General features: G+C 43.4%; 1 protein-coding gene across 1 annotated transcript in view; it reads left to right on the top strand.

Annotated features, from left to right (window-relative positions):
• OTUD7B (OTU deubiquitinase 7B) overlaps positions 1-19966 on the top strand; it is a 56595-nt gene extending 36629 nt beyond the window's left edge. The window contains exons 4-12 of the mRNA XM_059376012.1: positions 1911-2138; positions 3700-3801; positions 4565-4692; positions 9787-9899; positions 11813-11940; positions 12253-12402; positions 13005-13119; positions 14458-14542; positions 15820-19966. Coding sequence (XP_059231995.1) covers positions 1911-2138; positions 3700-3801; positions 4565-4692; positions 9787-9899; positions 11813-11940; positions 12253-12402; positions 13005-13119; positions 14458-14542; positions 15820-17031 — 2261 coding nt within the window. The 3' untranslated portion in view covers positions 17032-19966. The remainder of the gene's footprint in view (positions 1-1910; positions 2139-3699; positions 3802-4564; positions 4693-9786; positions 9900-11812; positions 11941-12252; positions 12403-13004; positions 13120-14457; positions 14543-15819) is intronic.
• The last annotated feature ends 231 nt before the right edge of the window (positions 19967-20197 follow it).

Raw genomic sequence — 20197 nt, 5'->3', positions numbered from 1 at the left:
CATGTATACTTTGACTTAGCAATTTGATTTCTAGGAATTTATCATATATGTGTATGTGCACGTGGAGATATCCTTTAAATAAATAGACCTCAGTGGGCACATACACATATGCAGCATAAAGCTTGAAAGTTAAAAGCTTGGAAACAATATTTAATGTCCATTAGTAGAGGGGTAGTTAAATAAAATCATTTATGTTGCAGAGTACTCGCAGCCACTGGAAAGAATTAGGTAGAACCTGCTGTTTTTAAAGTCTCTAAAAAAATCTATTGAGAAGGGTAAGATGCAGTGCAGTTTATACAGTATGTTCTTATTTATGTTTTGAAAACATAAATTATTTTTAAAATGATTTTAAAAGCTATATGGGCTTAAAAAAAAGATTTATTTATTTATTTTAGAGAGCAAGAGAGAGAGAGAGAGCACGCACAGGGGGAGGGGCAGAGGGAGAGGGAGAGAGAGTCCCAAGTAGACTTCACTCCAAGTGCAGAGCCCAATGCAGGGCTCTATCTCATGACCGGGAGATCACAACCTGAGCTGAAACCAAGAGTCCATCGCTTAACTTACTGAGCCATCTGGGCGCCCAAAGCTATGTGTGTTTTTATGTGTATAAAAAATTCTAGAAGGATCCAAAAGGTTGCCTCTGGGGAAGGAATCAGAAATTTTGAATAAAGGGGAGATTTCTTTGTAATACTTTATATCTTTTGTTAATGTTTTGCTTTTTTACCATGGGCTTATGATACTTTTTTAAATACCTAAAAAAATTGTTTAAAAAATAACATCACTATAAAATAACTTTAGACAACTCTTGTATGCCATCTCTGGCAAGTATAGGATTAAGAACTACTTCCCAACACAATTTTTAGCTTTCGATAATCTTTATATATAAATTCAAGTCATGCAAATGGATTGTAATATGACACTGGGCAGATTATGATCACAGACTATGCCTAGGTGGCTAAGTTGGTTGGGCATCTGCTTTTGGCTCAGGTCAGGATCCTGGGGTCCGGGGATCGAGTCCTGCATCCAGGACCGAGTCCTGGATCCAGGCTCTTTGCTCACTGGAGAGCCTGCTTCTCTGTCTGCCTGCCACTCCCCCTGCTTGTGCTCTCTCTCTTTAACAAATAAAATCTTTAAAAAAAAAATAATTTGGGGCACTGTGTACATTACTGTCTTTTTCTAATATATTGAGAATGACTGTACCTATACATTTCTGACAAATATGAATCCAGAGAAGTTGTAGTAAATAATGTAAATAAATGCTATTAATGGTAGATAAGAAAGTTTCCAGATGTATAAGATTTATCATTAATTTTTTTTATGATTATTTATTCGTGAGAGAGAAAGAGGCTGAGGCAGAGGGAGAAGCAGGTTTCCTGCTGAGCAGAGAGCCCAACGCAATCCTCAATCCCAGGACCCTGGGATCATGACCCGAGTGAAAGGCAGATGCTTAACTGACTAAGCCACCCAGGCACCCTTATCATTAATTTTGTATAATGGAAAGTCTTTCCTATATTCTCCAAAACTGTGAAAATTATCAGAGTGATTATTTGATGCAGTGTAGCAAAATGAAACCCCATTTTTCTTATTGCCTCTTTTTCCTATCAGTGACCAAGTTGCCAAATGAATGAGTCCCTGTTATGTTGGGAAATGGAAGTGAAAGAAGACAGAGTTCAGGCAAATTTTTTAAAAAGGGTGGAAAGAGGAATGTATAGTTGGTGCTAATATAAGTGCCTGCAAAAATACTACTCTCCATATTTCCCTACTTCTATTTGGATTTAGAAAGAGGGTTGGGAAATTTGGTAGCTAGTTGGACTCACAGTTTTTCCCTGCCTTGTCAAGGGGTAATCATCACACATGAGTGGAATGTTCTCTGGGCTGTGTATGTTCTAAGGTAACTCCGTTTCTCATTGCAGAAAAACGCCTGTCTAGGGGCATCTCCCACGCCAGCTCCAGCATTGTTTCCCTGGCCCGGTCCCATGTCTCCTCCAATGGTGGGGGTGGGGGGAGCAGTGAGCACCCCCTGGAAATGCCCATCTGTGCCTTCCAGCTTCCAGATCTCACTGTGTACAATGAAGACTTCCGCAGCTTCATAGAGAGAGACCTTATTGAACAGTCCATGCTGGTTGCCTTGGAACAGGCAGGTCAGTGAGTGCTCTTTTTCATGGGCTTTTCCCTCTGCTCTGCGCTGGTAGGCAGCCACATGGAGGGGCTGGCCTTGACCAGTAGAGCTTCTAGTTTAAGTCTGGGAGCTGACTGCAAAGTCATGAGTTGGTCAGATCAACATGTACTGAGCTAGGTGCTTCTTTTTGGGACACAAATTGGACACTTCTTTTAAAAAATTATTTTTATTAACATATAATGTATTATTTGCCCCAGGGGTACAGGTCTGTGAATTGTGAGGCTTACACATTTCACAGCACTCACCGTATCACATAAAATTAGACACTTTACCCCAGAAATTTCCCATATGATGGAAGGGAAACCAGATATACACGTGAAAGGCACAGGAATTAGTACCTAAAAATCCATACATAGAGAAAAAAATAGAAATAAATTATAATTGGCTCTGGAACACCCTTGTGACCAGAAAGAACCAATACTACAGATGATGCACAATGGTGATTAATTTAAAAGTCCCATTTGTTTACATGAGCTTTCCCCAAAGATTTATCTGCCTTTACAGTTAAATTTGTCTTAAATTACTGTTAAAATTAGTTAATATGGTGGGGCGAGGCTGCTTGAATTCTGGGAAAAAGCTAATCAGGTGTTAAACTTCTTAGAAGAAAGGCTGGGGGCTGGTAGGTGGGGGCATGGGAAAGAAGCTTGCATTTTTCTTTTGCACCCTTCTATAGTAACTGTGTGCCTCTCTATACTTTTTTAAAAAGTTAGCAGGTTACCTAGCTAGTGAGATTATAGGTCAGTTTTTCTTTCTGTTGACTTTTCAGTAATTCAAGGAGACTTTGAAGTGTGATTCACAAAATATTTTCCTCATGTGAATAATGGGAAGACGGATGACTAGACAGAATCAAGGCTCATTTTCTAAGGTGTTTCATGTGCTATCTTGTTGCGCATGTCTTTAAAGTCCTACCGCATATAAGCCAACATGCTGTCATATGTGCAGATGATACCTACGTGACCCTGTGAATACATGCTTTGGGTTGTTTTTCTTTTACTGATGATGGATTTGTGCTGAGCTTCATTGTTATGATGTTTACTGGTCTCCTGAGCAGAGTGAAGGAGTCAGACCAGGTGACCAACACAGATTTCAACCTATGACCTGGGCCCCATCATCTAACCCAGACTTGCTCAGTCTCAGCACTGTTGACATTTAGGACCAGATAATTCTTTATTGTGTGAGCTGCCTGTGCATTATATTTTGTTTAGCAATCTCTCTGGCCTCTACCTATTAGATGCCAGTAGCATCCCCCCACCAGTTGTAACAACCAAACATATTTCTAGATATTGCCAAATGTCCCCTTGGATATTGGTTAGATCAGGGGTCCCCATGTAAGAACTGCTGATCTCACCAATCATGTTCTTCAGGTTCTGATTGACTAGGTGTAAGTGAAGAAGATATAAGGAGTAGCAGTATTCTGGGTTGGCTTCCTAGGGGAGGCAAGTTTGGAGTCTGTTAGAGAGCTCCGGAAGTGGGAAGGGCTTTATGGATAATCTGCTCCTCTCCTTTTCCTCCTGTTTCTGTAGGGCGTTTGAACTGGTGGGTGAGTGTAGACCCTACCTGCCAGAGGCTGCTTCCTTTGGCAACTACTGGGGATGGAAACTGCCTCCTGCATGCAGCCTCTCTGGGTGAGTCTTGAAAATGGTGTTCCACACCCTCAGAAAGAAAGCAACAGAATTTAGATCTCATGTGCAGGATTTAATCCACTAACCTTGATCTTAGGCAGAAGTGATTGTATAGCATGCATGTGTGTGTGTGTGTGCGTGTGCATGGGCGTGGGCATGCAGGAGGGGTTGGAAGAGAGCCCTGCCCTGGATTTTCAGTCTCTTGTTCAGGGAACATATGTAGAACCTAGGATTTAGCAGGGGTCCCACTTGGAGAGCTACCCTGCAGAAGTATTGAGCAGCAAATATGTAAGCAGGATAAAGCTCTATGTGTATATCATTCTCCTTAATATTTATTCTTTTGGTATTTAAAAAAGATGTTTTCATCAGTTTTTGTGAAATTTGTTAATTATAAAACTTATTTATAATTCAATATGTTTTTTGCCTTAGATTTTAAAAAAGTCCTCATTTTCCAACCCTCCCTCTAGCTCTGATGCTGATTGTCATGTGCCAGACCCATCTTTTCTGCTGCTACTCTGTATTTTAGTTTATTAGACTTGCATATTAGTAAGGGGCTTTCTGTCAGGAGTTTGTAGGATGTGGTGTATCCCCCACTTGTAAGTTCTCGAAGTTTCTGAACCTCCAGAGTAGGAACATCTTTTCACCTCTCCCCTAAGTCACAGGGGTTTCTTTGAACCTGGCCTTAAGCCTGATTTCCTTGCTACTAGGGTATGTGCATCATAATTAATAAAGGTAAGGTATCCTACTGTATGTTTCCTTGCCACAGGCATGTGGGGTTTCCACGATAGGGACCTGATGCTGCGGAAAGCTTTGTATGCACTGATGGAGAAGGGAGCCGAGAAGGAGGCATTAAAACGGCGCTGGAGGTGGCAGCAGACACAGCAGAACAAAGAGGTGAGGGAGTTTGGGTGGGAGCACCTTGTCCTCCAGAGTTGGCTATAGGAAATGTTCAGTGCGTACCAACAGGCAGTGTCTCCTGGTGCTTAATTGGTGGTACTCTCCTTGTAATCCTGGAAGTTGTAGGAAATGCAGAAGACACCACAGCGCCCATGCCTTTCTGATACAGTCCTGAAAACTAGCATGGAGAAGCTGAGACCCATAGAGGAGGCAGCTAACTATGTGCTTCTCCCTGAAAGATGCTCAGCAAGTCTCCAGTAGTAATCTTTTACAAAATAAGATCTGACAGGTCCACAGGATTTTTGTATTGTTTGGGGGTGTTTTGCTTATGATAATGCTAGACCAGTTTTTAAGGACTTAACGTTTTCTATTCTTTTTTTTTTTCTTTAAAGATTTTATTTACTTACTTGACAGAGAGAGACAGATCACAAGTAGGCAGAGAGGCAGGCAGAGAGGGGGGGGGAGGCAGGCTCCGATGCCAGCCTTGATCCCAGGACCCGGAGACTATGACCTGAGCCGAAGGCAGAGGCTTAACCCTAAGCCACCCAGGCGCCCTATGTTTTCAATCTTATAGAAATGCTAAATGCTTAAAAATTCCGTTGGCTGTATATACTATTTGCTTTTCACATACCCTGTTTGTTTAAAAATTTTAAAAACATGCCTGTTAAACTGAGTTTGAATGGTACTTCTCAGAAATTTAGCAGATGTTGAGACTGCTTTTGTATAAGAAAGTAACAATAGATTGTTTGTACTTTCCATCCCCGTAACAAGGGTTGAGCTAACTATGGCCTGTGGGACAAATCCCACCAACAGTTTTATTTAAAAAAAAAAAAAAAAAAAAGTTTTATTGGAACAGAGCCCTGCCCATTCATTTATGTATGTTTGTTTATGTTTAGTGCTTGCCTTGTGGAGACTAGAACAGCAGCAGAGTCAAGTAGTTGCATGTGGCCCAAAAAAGCCTAAAAGATTTACTAGCTACGGTTATGACGGAGCAATAAAAGAGTTTGCTGACCCCTCACTTTAATAATGACACTGTCGGGGCATCTGGGTGGCTCAGTGGGTGAAGCCTCTGCCTTCGGCTCAGGTCATGATCTCAGAGTCCTGGGATCGAGCCCCACATTGGGCTCTCTGCTCAGTATGGAGCCTGCTTCCTCCTCTCTCTCTGCCTGCCTCTCTGCCTGCTTGTGATCTCTCTCTGTCAAATAAATAAATAAAATACTAAAAAAAAAAATGACACTGTCCACTTACATAAAGATAACAGGTCTCCCTCTTTTCTCTTGGTTCTCGCTCTGTCTTCTGTGTTTATCTTGTGCTCTTTGTGAGTATCTGGTGGTTTTTTGCCATGTATATGGCTGGGTGCTCTAGCATAAATATGGGACTGTCTTTTCAGATACTGCCCTCTTTCTTTCCATCTTCTTTCTTGTCACCTTTTATTGCTCTGTCATAACTGGCCATTATATAGAACTAAGAGGTTTTTTCTTTTAAGTTATTAGAATTTTATATCCTGAAGATTAAAAACAAAGAACCCAATTGTTAAAATTGGGATGGTATTAAGCTCAGAATGGTGTGTTTGATCAGTTAGTCTGCTCCAGAGGGTTCCTGAGGGGAAATAAATGCACAGGGGCAAGGCCAAGTAGATGGCATTCTTTATTATTGCCAGGTCCCATGGCTTCCTGGTGAGCTGACCTGGACCTTGTGGAGAGCTTCTTTTGCTTAAACTAGAGCCAGCTGAAAATTTGCCTTCTTCACTGTTTAACTTACACCATCCCTAACCTTACATTTGACCACTCCACAGTCAAGAAAAGACCAAACTAGAGCATTCAGCTATTAAGTCAAAGTGACAGCAACAGTCAGAGAATGGGCATGCCCAATTCCAGCTCTTAAGCTATTGTAGTAATTTTAAAGATAGGGTTAGATTATTATGGATTTAGCTAGGAGACCTAGAAATACCCAAGTTCTGTTCTTGGTCAGCCACCTTTCCCCCTCAAAGTCCCCAGTGGAAATACATGCATAGAGAATAGCGGCTATCAAAGGAACACTTCTTTTGCCCAGCACATTAAAGGTTCCATACTGGAAATGTAGCCTAGAGAATTGTTTTAGTTGAGACTGTTTATGGCATTATACTGCACCTTGGGCATGAGAATAGAGGGAGGCGTGAGGGACTGTGGGGGTCTTCTTTTAATAAGGACCAAACACCACACAAACTAAATTGGTTTTGATTTCCCAGGCCTTGTTTTTTGTTGAAATTAGTGGTCAAGCCCAATGAGGATGGGGGCACCTGGCTGGCTCAGTAGCTAGAACATGTGGCTCTTGACCTGGGAGGGTCATGAATTTAAGCCCCATGTTGGGTGTAGAGATTGTTTAAATAAATAAACAACAAAAAAATCAAACCAGTAGGGAAGGTTTCATGTTGGCAGGGTACGCCACCTAGTGGCTTTGTGTATGAAAACAGGAAGCTGAAATAGGTGAGAGGAAGAGTGACCAGAATGCCTAGTCCGTATGTACTGACCAATCAGTATATACAGTATATTTCAGTGTATTTCAATATTTAATTGAAAAGCTTCGATACAGCATTTTACAAAGAGAACATAGCTTTGTCTTTTTTTTATTATTAAAGTAAAATGTGGACACCTGGGTGGCTCAGTCCTGTAAACATCTGCCTTTAGGTCGTGATCCCTTGGTCCTGGGATCAAGCCTGGCCTTAGGCTCCCTGCTTAGGGAGCTCTCCCTCTCCTCTGCCCTCTGCTCACGAGCTAGCTCTCAAATAAATTAATAAAGTCTTAAAAAAAACATAAACTAAAATGTGCTTACAACAGCTCTTTAATTCTTCTTAAATTTTGCTGCTCATGCCCCTCACATTTTCAGTGTGATTCTTTCTACTGTCAGTGTGTGTTTAAGCCTTATAAACTCATTTAAATACCAGTGTAAGCTGAATACAATGAATAACATAGACTTGTCTGTCATATTACCATATACATCTTAAAGGCAAATGATATTGTTATGAGACTGACACACTACCTACTGCGCTAACGAGGCACCTGCAAATGATATTTTTAAATTGTTTGTACCACTTTTCCCATTCCTTTGATAAAAATTATAGTTTTACTCAGCATCTATTTATTAATTACTGATCATATCATAGACACTAGCATATTGCCTGAAACATGGTCCCAGCCCTTAAGGGTAGTAGGAGGAGATGGACATGTAAATACATGATTGTACCAAAGTAATAGGTACAAAGTACCTATTACTTTGGTACTGTGATAAAGGCTGTATAGCAGTTGAGGGAGGGCACAAAGGAAAGAGTGAGTCTACCAGGAAGATTTAGGAAGGGCTTCATAGAAAAGATACTTAAAGGATTCCTGGGTGGCTCAGTGGGTTAAAGCCTCTGCCTTTGGCACAGGTCATGATCTCAGGGTCCTGGGATGGAGTCCCACATCAGGCTCTCTGCTCTTCGGGGAGCCTGCTTCCTCCTCTCTTTCTCTCTGCCTACTTGTGATCTCTGTTGTCAAATAAATAAATAAAATCTTAAAAAAAGAAAGAAAGAAAGAAAGAAAAATACTTGAGTTCTGCCCTGACAGTTGTGAAATTGGTCACCAGGTGGATAGGGGGTGGGTTGCTCCAAGCAGAAAGAACAAGCTAGACAGGGGCTCAAGTATAAAGCAATGCAGTGCATTCAGGGAACTACAGCTAAGTAAATGATGTATTAGAGAGTTGGGTAGGGCCAGGAAGTGGATTTCGTATGCTTTGCTTAAGGATTTTGAACTATATTTAATAGGTCATGATGGTTCTTTTTTAAAAATTATATTTATTTGAGAGAGAGAGGGAGCATGAGGTGGGGCAGGGGGCAGGGGGAAAAGCAAACTCCCTGAGCAGAGAGCCTGATGTGGGACATGATCCCAGGACCTTGAGATCATGACCTGAGCCACCTGGTACCCCAGGTCATGATGATTCTTAAAATGATTTATAGCAGGAAGCAAACATCAGATTTTAATTTTAGAAAAATCTTTTTGGTAATATTGTAGAAAATGGATCAGTGGAATGCATGACTGGAAGTAGTAAAACCAGTTAAGGACCATTGCAGTAGTTCATGCTTAATAATTGTTGAATAAGAGATCAGGTGTGGGGTGGGTAAAAGGAGAGGAGTCTTCAGTTAGTCCCTTGTTTCTGGCTTGGATGGTGGGTGATATTCAGTGCTCTTCACTAAGGCAAGAGTACAGGAAGAAGAGTGGGTTTTGCAAGAGTTCAATTTTTGTTTTTTTTTAAAAGATTTTATTTATTTATTTGACAGAGATCACAAGTAGGCAGAGAGGCAGGCAGAGAGAGAGGGGGAAGCAGGCTCCCCACCAAGCCTGATGCCAGACTCAATCCCAGGACCCTGAGATCATGACTCAAGCTGAAGGTAGAGGCTTTAACCCACTGAGCCACCCAGGCGCCCAAGAGTTCAGTTTCAACTGTATAGACTTTGAGGCAGTCAAGGGCAGTTGGCAGTCTTCAGTAGGCAGCTAGATGTGAATATAGAAATTAAGAGGAGGCCTGGGATGGAGAGGGAGATTTTAGCATCCGAGTATAAATGGCAGTAGATGAGATTATGGCAGTAGAAGAGATCACCCAGAAGGAGCCAAGGCTGCTAATATTGTTGACACAAACCCAATATTGTTAGGGTTGGACAGAGTTGAGAGAGAGAGAAGAAGTTATAGAAGCTGAGGGAGAAAAAAGTTTAATGAGGAGTTGAAATGCTACATGAAGACTAAGAAAGATGAAAACCAGAGTCCGCTGAGTTTGGCAATTAGAAGGTCATTGTCCTTTGCCAGAGTCAGTTAGATGAAGTGGTATAAGTGGGGTAAGGTGTATAGGCCGGAGGACAGAAACAAGCTGGACCGAAATGGGCTGGAAAAGAATGGAAGAAAAAGAACTGTAAGAGAAATTGTGGACCTTGACTAGGAAAGGGAGAAGAGACTTGACTTTGTAGTACAGATTATAAGCCAAGTGCTAAGAGGATAGGGAGGGGGCAGCGTGAGTGAGTTGGAATTGCTGCTGCCTCGTGAACCTGGTCTTTAACTGCTTATTCTCCCCTGTTGTCTTTCACAGTCAGGGCTGGTGTACACAGAGGACGAATGGCAGAAGGAATGGAATGAGCTGATCAAGCTTGCCTCAAGTGAACCCCGCATGCATCTAGGTACCAATGGAGCCAACTGTGGTGGGTAAGTGTGGCTCAGCAAGGGAGTAGGAAGGAAGTAGTCTTTTTTTTTTTTTTTTTTAAGATTTTATTTATCTATTTGACAGACAGAGATCACAAGTAGGCAGAGAGGCAGGGGGAGAGAGAGGAGGAAGCAGGCTCCCCACTGAGCAGAGAGCCTGATGTAGGGCTCGATCCCAGGACCCTGGGATCATGACCTGAGCCGAAGGCAGAGGCTTTAACCCACTGAGCCACCCAGGTGCCCCAGGAAGTAGTCTTTACTGAGTCCTCAGCATCCAAAGAACTTCATGCCAAGAGGATATTAGAAGGAAAGAGAGGGGCTGTGGCAAGGATACAGAAGGGTGTAAGAATGTCATGCTATGTTCTGGGAACTACAAGTAGTTGGGCATTGCCAGTATACAGGGTACATGGTCTAGAGTGCTAGACAAGACTGGATAACTAGAGTCATGTGTGCCATGTTGAGGGTTCTGTTGTACCCTGTCCAGACTGAGAAACTGCAGGACATGACTCTGTTTTCTCAATAAATATATTGCAAAGAAAATAATAAAGGAGAGAGAACCCAAGTTTAAACACTCTTAGACAAATCAGCCAGTGGAAACATATGGTTGTTTATAAGGTAGTTGGGGAAACATGAACAATGTCTATGTGTTTAATTATTATTAAATTTTTAAAAAGTCTGATATTAATGATTATGTGGTTGTTTTTAATAGGAGTCCTCTCTTTTTTTAGAGATAGAAACTGAAAAATTTATGGATGAAATGATATGATGTTTAGGATTTGATTCAAAATAATCTGATGGGTTGGAGTGGGGGTTTATAGTGAAATAGATCAAGATCTAGATGAAACAACACTGACCATGTGTTTTATAATTGTTGAGGCTGGGTGATGGTTACATGAGAGTTTAGGTATAATATTCTTTATAGTTTTGAATGTTTAAAATTTTGAAATTTTCTATAATACAAAGTTAAAAATTATAACCTATCCAGACCTCAGTGTGCATAAAAATAATCTGGGAGGCTTGCTAAAGTTGTGGATTTGGGGGCCCCCACCCTAAGGAACTTCAGTTGAGTTGGACTGAGCTATGGCCTAGAAATCTGCGTTTGTACCAAATACCCCATATTGAATCATGTTGCTGCAGGGGGCAGGAAGCCACTGAATTGTGTATACTTGGGTGATAGGAGCAAATTTGTGTATTTGAGCACACTGCTAGCAGAGTGGCTGATGAAGAAGAGGACAGTGAGACTGGGTGTGGTTGTAGTAATCTAGGAGACAGGCCATGGGTGTGATCAAGAGTGGTGGGTTGCAGACAGGCAGGAGGAGAGAGACACAAGAGACAGGTAAGAGATGGAATTGGTCAAGCTAGGTGATTAATTAAGATGAGAGATAAAGAAGAGTAACTATTTCAGACTTGTGTTTAGGCTACTAGGTAGATATGGTGAGGTGTGAGATGCTCTTTTTCACGTAAGGGAATGTAGGAAGAGGAATTTTTGTGTCCTTTTTTTTTTTCCCCCTTTTTTTGTAGGACTTGATGCATGTGTGGGCGGTTGTGGTGGAAGTGGTAAAGTGGTCAAGTGAGGCTACACAGTTGTGTCCTGAGCTATAGGATAAAACAGATTGGGGAAGGCTATTGAGCAAGATTGGTTTTAACCAAGGGATTACTTCCAGATTCCTAACACTACTTTAGCCCTAGGGCCTTCAAATCTTTCTTGGATTTCCTCATCTCTGAAACAGGAATAGAAATAGCCATGGTAGCATAAAATAATCAGCTATGTCCATGGCAGCCTTAAGATTAGAAAACCAGGAAAGACATTCCTCTTTTTCCTCTTTGTGGGACTGGTCTTCAGGGGTGTCTTGTTTTATTTTCCTCCCTCTCCCCCCGCTGTACCCCTTCCACTGTCTCCCCTCCTGCAACTCCAGGGTGGAGAGTTCAGAGGAGCCTGTATATGAGAGCCTAGAAGAATTCCACGTCTTTGTCCTTGCCCATGTGCTTAGGAGGCCCATAGTCGTTGTGGCTGACACCATGCTGAGGGACTCTGGAGGGGAAGGTGAGTCAGTCCTCCCTGCCCTGAGCACCTTCTGTTTGCAGAGCCTTGGGCTAAGCACTGGGAGGAGGGAAGGAAGGGGCTATATGGACCCTTGGGGAGAGACAAGATATACATTAGAACGATACAAAATTCTCTATAGAGATTGAATGCTAAGCAATTGGGGTTAATTGATGAGGATTCTTAACTTAAGAAAGAATGATTAACCAGGGGTTAGAGTGAGTGAAAGGGGAGCTCACTGGGTAGAGTGGGGCCTGGGGATTGCCCTCTAGGCAAGAACACATCCTGAATAACAGTCTTTGTGGTTTGCTGCAGCATTCGCCCCTATTCCCTTTGGGGGAATCTATCTGCCCTTGGAGGTCCCAGTGAGCCAGTGTCACCGCTCCCCTCTGGTGCTCGCCTATGATCAGGCCCACTTCTCTGCACTTGTGTCCATGGAACAGAAGGAGAACGCCAAGGACCAAGGTGCTGAATGCGGTGTTGTTGTCTTCGGGTGTGCTTTATTTTCACTTGGAAAACCTGAAATGGGAGAGAGTATGGGAGGGAAGAACTAAGTGACATGCAAGCCCAGGCAGTGCACACTGATACGGTTTTATTAAGCCAAAGATACTCCAGGGTGTTTAAATTAAACATAAAAACATTTTGACAAAGAACTTTGGGGGAAAAACAGTAGCCTGCCTGTATTTGCTGCTTCCTGTTCTGGAGTGAAGAGTGTGTGTGTGTGTTAAGGTCATAGAACCTTTCTAGTGATGCTTTGCTGTGTTTGTCTTAATAATGACTTTGAATTTTTTGAATCCACATTAACTGGCAAGAACATCATGAGTGTTCGTTGACTGACTGGTGGGGAGTCATGGAGATTAGTGGCCTAAATTGTGTGTTGGCTAGTAAGGGAAAACCAGTCTGTCAGTTTTTGATGCCAGTGTAATTCACATGTGGAAACTGAGGAATGATCTCAGTTTGAGACCTGTGATACGATCTAGCCTCCTTTTTAGTGAAGTCAGTTTGTGTTCAGTTTCCTTCCTCTCTTCTTAAGGAAACTCCTTGATGACATGTTTCTTCCTCCTCAGCTGTGATCCCACTTACAGATTCAGAGCACAAGCTGCTGCCCTTGCACTTTGCTGTGGACCCTGGAAGGGGCTGGGAGTGGGGCAAAGATGACAATGACAACGTCCGATTGGCCAGGTGAGGCAGGTGTAGCCTTCCCACCTACGAAGTGTCTTTTCCACATTCAGCATCTGTTTCCCCCGAGACTCTTCTCAGCTTAGAGGCAAGACAGTCACAGCCTAGCTCCGGAGTTTTGGGAAGATGGAAACATGGGGGACAGGTTGGGCACTAGAATTCTTGGAACATGCTTTTTCTCCCCATGAAAGAGAGGGAAATCCTGGGACTGCAACTTGTTCTTTCTTTATAATATGAGGAATGGTCGTCTACTGATACATCCCAGAATCTCCAAAATAGTCATCAGAAAATCAAGATAATCAAGTCACACTTTTTAATCCCAGCCCAAGTGAGAGGGTTTTTATTTTATTTAAAAAAATTTTTTAAGATTTTATTTTTTAAGTACTCTCTACATTCAACATGGGGCTCAAACTCACAACCCCAGGATCAAGAGTAGTGCACTTTGTCAGCTAAGCCAACCAGGCAGTCCATGAGAGGGGTTTTTAAGTAATTGACCAAAATAGTTAGTCTGCTTTGGATTTTTGCCTTTCTGAATTTAAATAGCAAGAAACATTTGTTCTTTCTGACAGCCCCCCTCCCTGCGGCCTCCCAAAACAGGTTTAGTCTTCCGCCTTTGCCTTCCACGGCTTCCTAGAGAGGGTATGGGTATAAAAGCTCCTCTCTTACCTCCTGTCCAGTGTTTCCTTCTTTGGGCTCCTGACATTGGGATCTAATGGAGAGGGTTTGATTTAAAAACTCAGAATTCATGGCTTTCAAAATAAGTTCTCACCTAAATATCAAAAGTTCCATCTTAATAATATTTACACCAACAACAATAGTGGCTACTGTTCAGTCAATATTTCCTGTTTTCCAAACGTTATGCTGGGTCCCTTCCAATACTGTTTTAATCTTCACAACAACACTACAGTGTAGATATTATTTATGTCCATTGCCAACCCCAGCTGAGTTTCAGGGAGGATGAAGTGACTTGCCTCAAGGTCATAAAGCTTAGTACTAATTGGTGGAGCTATAATTCAGACCCAACCTTATCTGAGTCCCAAGCCATGTAGCCCTCTTCCATCCTCCCAACTGGATCATACACTTTGTTTTTTAAAGGTCATGGGATTTCTTTCTTTTTTTTTCTTTTTAAAGATTTTATTTCTTTGACGGAGAGAGAAACAGAGAGGGAACACAAGCAGGGAGAGTGGCAGAAGGAGAAGCAGGCATCCTGCTGAGCAGGGAGCCTGATGTGGGCTCGATCCTAGGACCCTGAGATGACCTGAACCAAAGGCAGACACTTAACAACTGAGCCACCTAGGCGCCCCTCATGGGATGTTTTTAATTCTATCTTTTTCTTCACAGTGTAATCCTGTCCCTAGAGGTCAAATTGCATCTGCTACATGGCTACATGAATGTGAAGTGGATCCCAGTTTCCTCTGATGCACAGGTGAGGACTTCTCCCACGCCACCCTTGTCTGGCCTCTATTTCAGTGACTGGTTAGCAAGGTGATTTGGCGATGGTCTTCTAAATCGCTTCTGAGTGATAGCTAACCATTCAAGGTTAGGAATAACTGGAAAATATCAGATGAGTTCCAAAAGACACTTTTTCCTGCCTTTTTACCTGTTAGCGCCCTCTATTTTCCGTAGCTCCTTTCCAGCTCTGCTTTTTGATACTAAAACACATTCTTCAAGAAAAGCTTTCTAGACTTTTTGGTGAACTTTGGATCGTCATTACTTTGTTCCAAGCCTTACATATGTAGACCTCTGTGCAGGTACCAGAGAGAATTGCTTAAGTCTCCTTAAGAGACTGATCCAGTAGGTTCTGAGAAGGTCATCATTCTTCATAGAACAGGAACACAGGAACAGGGCAAACAGCCAGACCCCAGTGCTGAATATCTAAAAGTTGAGGGGTTGCAGAATGGTTAGGCTTGGTTGTGGTTAGTTACGTCTTCCTGGAGATTAATTTGGGGCAGATTCTGGCATAGAGAAATTTTTTTTTTTTTAAGATTTTATTTATTTATTTGAGAGAGAGACAGAGAGAGCACAAGCAGTGGGAGAGATAGAGAGAGAAGCAGACTCCCCACTGAGCAGGGAGCCTGACATGGGGCTTGATCCCAGGACCTGGAGATCATGACCTGAGCCAATGGTAGACTCCCAACCATCTGAGCCACCTAGGCACCCCAGGCATAGAGAAATCTGTAATGGGGCACCTGGGTAGCTCAGATGGTTAAGCCTCTGCCTTTGGCTCAGGTCATGATCTCAGGGTCTTGGGATCAAGTCCCACTTGATCCTCTGCCTGCTTCTCCCTCTGCCTGCCGCTTCCCCCTACTTGTATACCCTCTCTCTGCCAAATAAATAAAAACTTTAAAAAAGAGACAAATTTATAATGAAGAATATTCTAGTATCTGTGGAATGTTCTTCCTCTCCATGTGTTGTATAGTTGCCTGTTGCTCTAGAAGAATGTCAGACACTTTTTTTTTAATCTCCTTATTACAGAAGGGAGTCAGATTGCATTTTAGATAGTAGGTACATCTTTCCCTGGTCCATGGGAGAGCTGACTGGAGCTGGGGAAGGACAGTGCCCTCCTGGGTGACCCTGCCCCACCATGACAGCCGCCCTTCACTGGAACTAGGCAGGCACTCCAGAGAGGGAGTGCACAGGGGTGATGTTATTGGTCCTTTTCCATGGGACTAGAACCATTAATCCTGTTCTTACATCCTCCAGGCTCCCCTGGCACAACCTGAGTCCCCCACAGCCTCAGCTGGAGATGAGCCCCGGTCTACTCCCGAGTCTGGGGACTCAGACAAGGAGTCAGTTGGCAGCAGTTCTACGAGCAATGAGGGCAGCAAGCGGAAAGAGAAGTCAAAGCGAGGTCGGGAGAAAGACAAGAAGAGAGCAGATTCTGTGGCCAACAAACTGGGCAGCTTCGGCAAAACCTTGGGCAGCAAGCTCAAGAAGAACATGGGAGGCCTGATGCACAGCAAGGGCTCTAAGCCGGGAGGGGTGGGGACGGGGTCAGGGGTTAGCAGCGGCACCGGCACCGAGACACTGGAGAAGAAGAAGAAGAACTCGCTGAAGAGCTGGAAAGGTGGCAAGGAGGAGGCAGTGGGGGATGGGGCCGTGTCTGAGAAGCCCACGTCTGAATCTGTGGGTAACGGAGGGAGCAAGTATAGCCAGGAGGTGATGCAGAGCTTGAGCATTATGAGGATTGCGATGCAAGGGGAGGGGAAGTTTATTTTTGTTGGCACCCTGAAGATGGGTCACCGTCATCAGTACCAGGAGGAGATGATCCAGCGCTACCTTGCTGATGCTGAGGAGAGATTCCTGGCAGAGCAGAAGCAGAAGGAAGTGGAGAGGAAGATCCTGAATGGGGGGTTAGGGAGTGGGCCTCCTCCAGCCAAGAAGCCAGAGCCAGATGGCGGGGAGGAGTTGCTGCCGGCACCCCCAGCAGAATCCAAGCCAGTGGCGTTCTCTGCTGGCTATCCTGGGGGTTTTACGATCCCTCGCCCTGCTGGGGCTGGAGTCCACTGCCAGGAACCCCGGAGGCAGCTGGCAGGAGGTCCTTGTGGGGGGGGCCTACCACCCTATGCCACCTTCCCCAGACAGTGCCCTCCAGGGCGACCCTACCCCCATCAGGACTGCATCCCATCTCTGGAGCCAGGCAGCCACTCCAAGGACGGGCACAGGGGCGCACTGCTACCACCCCCCTTCCGCGTGGCTGATTCCTATAGCAACGGCTACAGAGAGCCCCCTGAGCCAGATGGATGGGCTGGAGGTCCCCGGGGGCTTCCTCCAACCCAGACCAAATGCAAACAACCGAACTGCAGCTTCTATGGACACCCGGAGACAAACAACTTCTGCTCCTGCTGTTACAGGGAAGAACTGCGGAGGAGGGAGCGTGAACCGGGTGGGGAGCTGCTGGTGCACAGGTTCTGAGGGGAGGCCCTGGAGGGCAAGGGGGGCTAAACAAAGAGAGTTAAGCTCAAAGAATTAGCTCATCAAGACCCAGCCCCCATGCGGATGGGGCAAATGCAGTGATGGTGGGAGCCTGGCTGGAAACTTTTGAAGTGTGTGTGCGCTGGAGAGCTGCCAGGCTGGGCAGAGCAGGTTAGGGCTGGACGGTGCCTGGAGGGCCGTGCTTGTCCTTCGTCAGTCCTCCTGGGACTGAGGAGGTACAAGGGGAAAAGGCAATGCTTCTGTCTCATAACTGCTTGGGTACACCCCAAGACCAAGGGAAACGAGGGGAAGATTTAATGTGTGGGGGTGGGGAGGCAGGCAGACGTCCAGGGCAGGAACAGGCAAAGGAGGTTCTCAGTCAATAAAAGAGAAAACAGACCAAAGTTCTTGTAGGTTGGAAAAAAGCACATGACTGTGAAGTTGGGAGTGTGGAGGGAAACTGGGGAATTAGATTTGCTATTGAATTGAATTAAGGTAAAAATTAGGGTTGGATCAATTCTTCCTCCTAAAGGATCTGGAAAGACAAGGCAGTAATGTGTGCTCACGGGTGCTTATTAGGAGGGGGGTTAGTTTACATCCATTTATTGAGATGGGAAAGGGAAGAATTTAAAAGGGGAATCCTTTTCCTCTCAAGTTTTATTTCCTTCTAAACAGCCATCTGTCATCTGTTCTAGTTTGAGAGGAGATTGCTGATTGTCCTGTATCTTTTGCTCATCCTTTTTGAGGGCTGAGCTCAGCTAAGTTAAGATTGTGATTTTTTTTTTTTAATGACTTTAATTTTATTAAAAAAAAAAAAAAAAGTTCCCTAAGGGAAGGGAAGAGTGATGAGAAGAACAGCTGTGTGGGCTGAATCTTCTCCAGGTGAGTGGGTGCACAGGGGATCATTTGTAACTACTTAGCAATAACCACACATTGGGTTGTGAGTGCACTCTGGGGCGGGAGCAGGACAGACCTTTGGCCAGACTGTTTCAAACAAAACCAAAAACCTAAATAGAGTACTACCATCATCTGCTGCTGTGTTTCTGTAGGAAGCAACTTATTTTAACTTTTTTTTTTTTTTAAAGGAGAAGAAACAAAACCCCAGTGAGCAAAAACATTTTAAAAAATGATTTTTTTTTTCTTCCTATTTAAGTGATTCTTTCTCCTTCCTATCTACTTTTGGAGAATGTACTTAACATCCCGGCTTCTTTTGTTAAGCCATAGCTGACCTTAATCTGTGGTTAGTTTATTAAAATAAGACAAAAAATACTTTGTAAGAAGACATATTTTTGATAATAGGATTGATGTTGAAACACAGGGGCAGTTTATAAAAAGGTAGAGAAATATATTTTAGTGAACTGTAATCACAGATCACAGATTACTCCCAATGAGCCGATCTGTCTTTGGGTTTCCCCCTTTCCCTGACTCCGCCCTTTTCCCCAGAGCGTGGGAATGGGCCTATGGACACAGAATGGGGGAGTGCCTTTGCATTTTGCACAAAGCCTAAGTCTGGACAGTCTTCACTCTGGCCAGCACCACTTCTAAGAGCTTTAAACTGGAGGACCTATCCTGGGCCAATTTTCCTTTTTCTTTCTTTCCTTTTTTCCCCCCCTGGGGGGGAAAATCAACTATGCAATTGTATACACTCCTGGGTAAATAGGAAGAAGGGGAATAAGTGTACTTAAGTGTTCAGAGTGTTAATTGGGGCTGTTTTCCTGTATGTGGATTTCTCTTTTGAGGTATGTACTCCTAACCCATCTCATGGAATGTCATCCCCAGATTTGCTCTAAACTGGATGTGGGCTGGTTGTGTGTGTGTGTGTGTGTGTGTGTGTGTGTGTGTGTGTGTGTGTTGGGGACATTTGTAATTGCCATATGTTGCTTCTGCCCAATCAGGAAAATTGTCATCCCATTTCCCCCTTGGTAACAAATCCTGTCAAGACTATCCTCTTCATTGGAACTGCTCAGAGTTTAGAAAGGTTCCTCTCTCCTCAGCAGACTCGAAAGTCACTCATTTTTCAAATCTGATAGTCTGTTGACTTAATCATTTCCTATGGCTATTAATTCTTGGGCTTTTATTTGAAAATAGAATGGTTTTCAGGAAGCACTGATGTTAAAGGAAATCAGTTCCAAAGGAGGGGGATGTACATATTTCTGGACAGGGCTGGGACTAGTACAAGATGAGCACTTCTCTCAGGTACAGAACTTTAAGGGGTACTGAAATATCAGTGGTTAAGATAAATACTGTTTTAATGCAGTATTTAAAATACAATGCAAAAAAAAACCTGCATGATGAATAAAATATCAAAATCTTAAGAATCAAATGGGATTGAGACTAGGGTCGGGGAAATAAGCTGAACTGAGCGAGTATGGGGTTGACTCCTGTCTTTACAATTTTGATAGCTAGTTCATTGTGGATGTTTTACATTGGTTTTGATGTTCAAAAAATAACTGTGTTAAATGGTATATTGGTTATTGAGTTTTGGGGCACCACTTAAATTTTGTGCCCGAAGTGAGTGCCTTGCTCACCTCACTCTGGGGCTAGAACAGCACTGGTGAGACCATCACCTCTGAGCCTCCATCCCCATCCCCTACGTGCACCCAAACAACAGGTGGCCCCAGCTTGCACCTGGCACAGCTCACTGAGCTTTCCCCTCGACGCCTGTCTGCTGCACAGGATTCTGGCCTGGACCAAGAGGAATGGGAACAAACCAGGGGTTTTCCCAGAGAGTAAAACCAGGAAAGTTCTAATTCTCCTTTGGACTGCTGTGTTTGGATTTGATTTGTTACTAGATTCTAGTTAATAGTTTTGTTTTTAAAAACTGAGGACAAATGAACAAAAACAGAAACCATGTGTCATGTTTGTTTTTGTTTTGATTTCTAAACTAACCAATCCCAGTTTATTTGACCTCTTTTCAAATAAAAGAAATTCTGGAGGGTTGTCTAGGGGTGAATATGATAGAATAGGGCTTTATTTAGGCCCTGTAGCTTTTTATTCAGAATGAAATTATTTTTGTTTAATTTGGGAAGGTAACTATATATTGAAGCATAAAAAAAAAAAACTCCATTCTAAGGATGAGGGGCCCTGAGTCAATGGATGTTTTTCTGTAGGGATGAGTAAAGACTGTTTTGCTTTATTCTTTGAGGGGTTGTGTGGGATGGAGGGT

Source organism: Mustela nigripes, chromosome 14 (genome assembly GCF_022355385.1).
Source record: "Mustela nigripes isolate SB6536 chromosome 14, MUSNIG.SB6536, whole genome shotgun sequence".
NCBI lineage: Eukaryota > Metazoa > Chordata > Mammalia > Carnivora > Mustelidae > Mustela > Mustela nigripes.
Note: the sequence above shows the minus strand (reverse complement) of the source record. Positions and strands in the feature narration are given on the sequence as shown.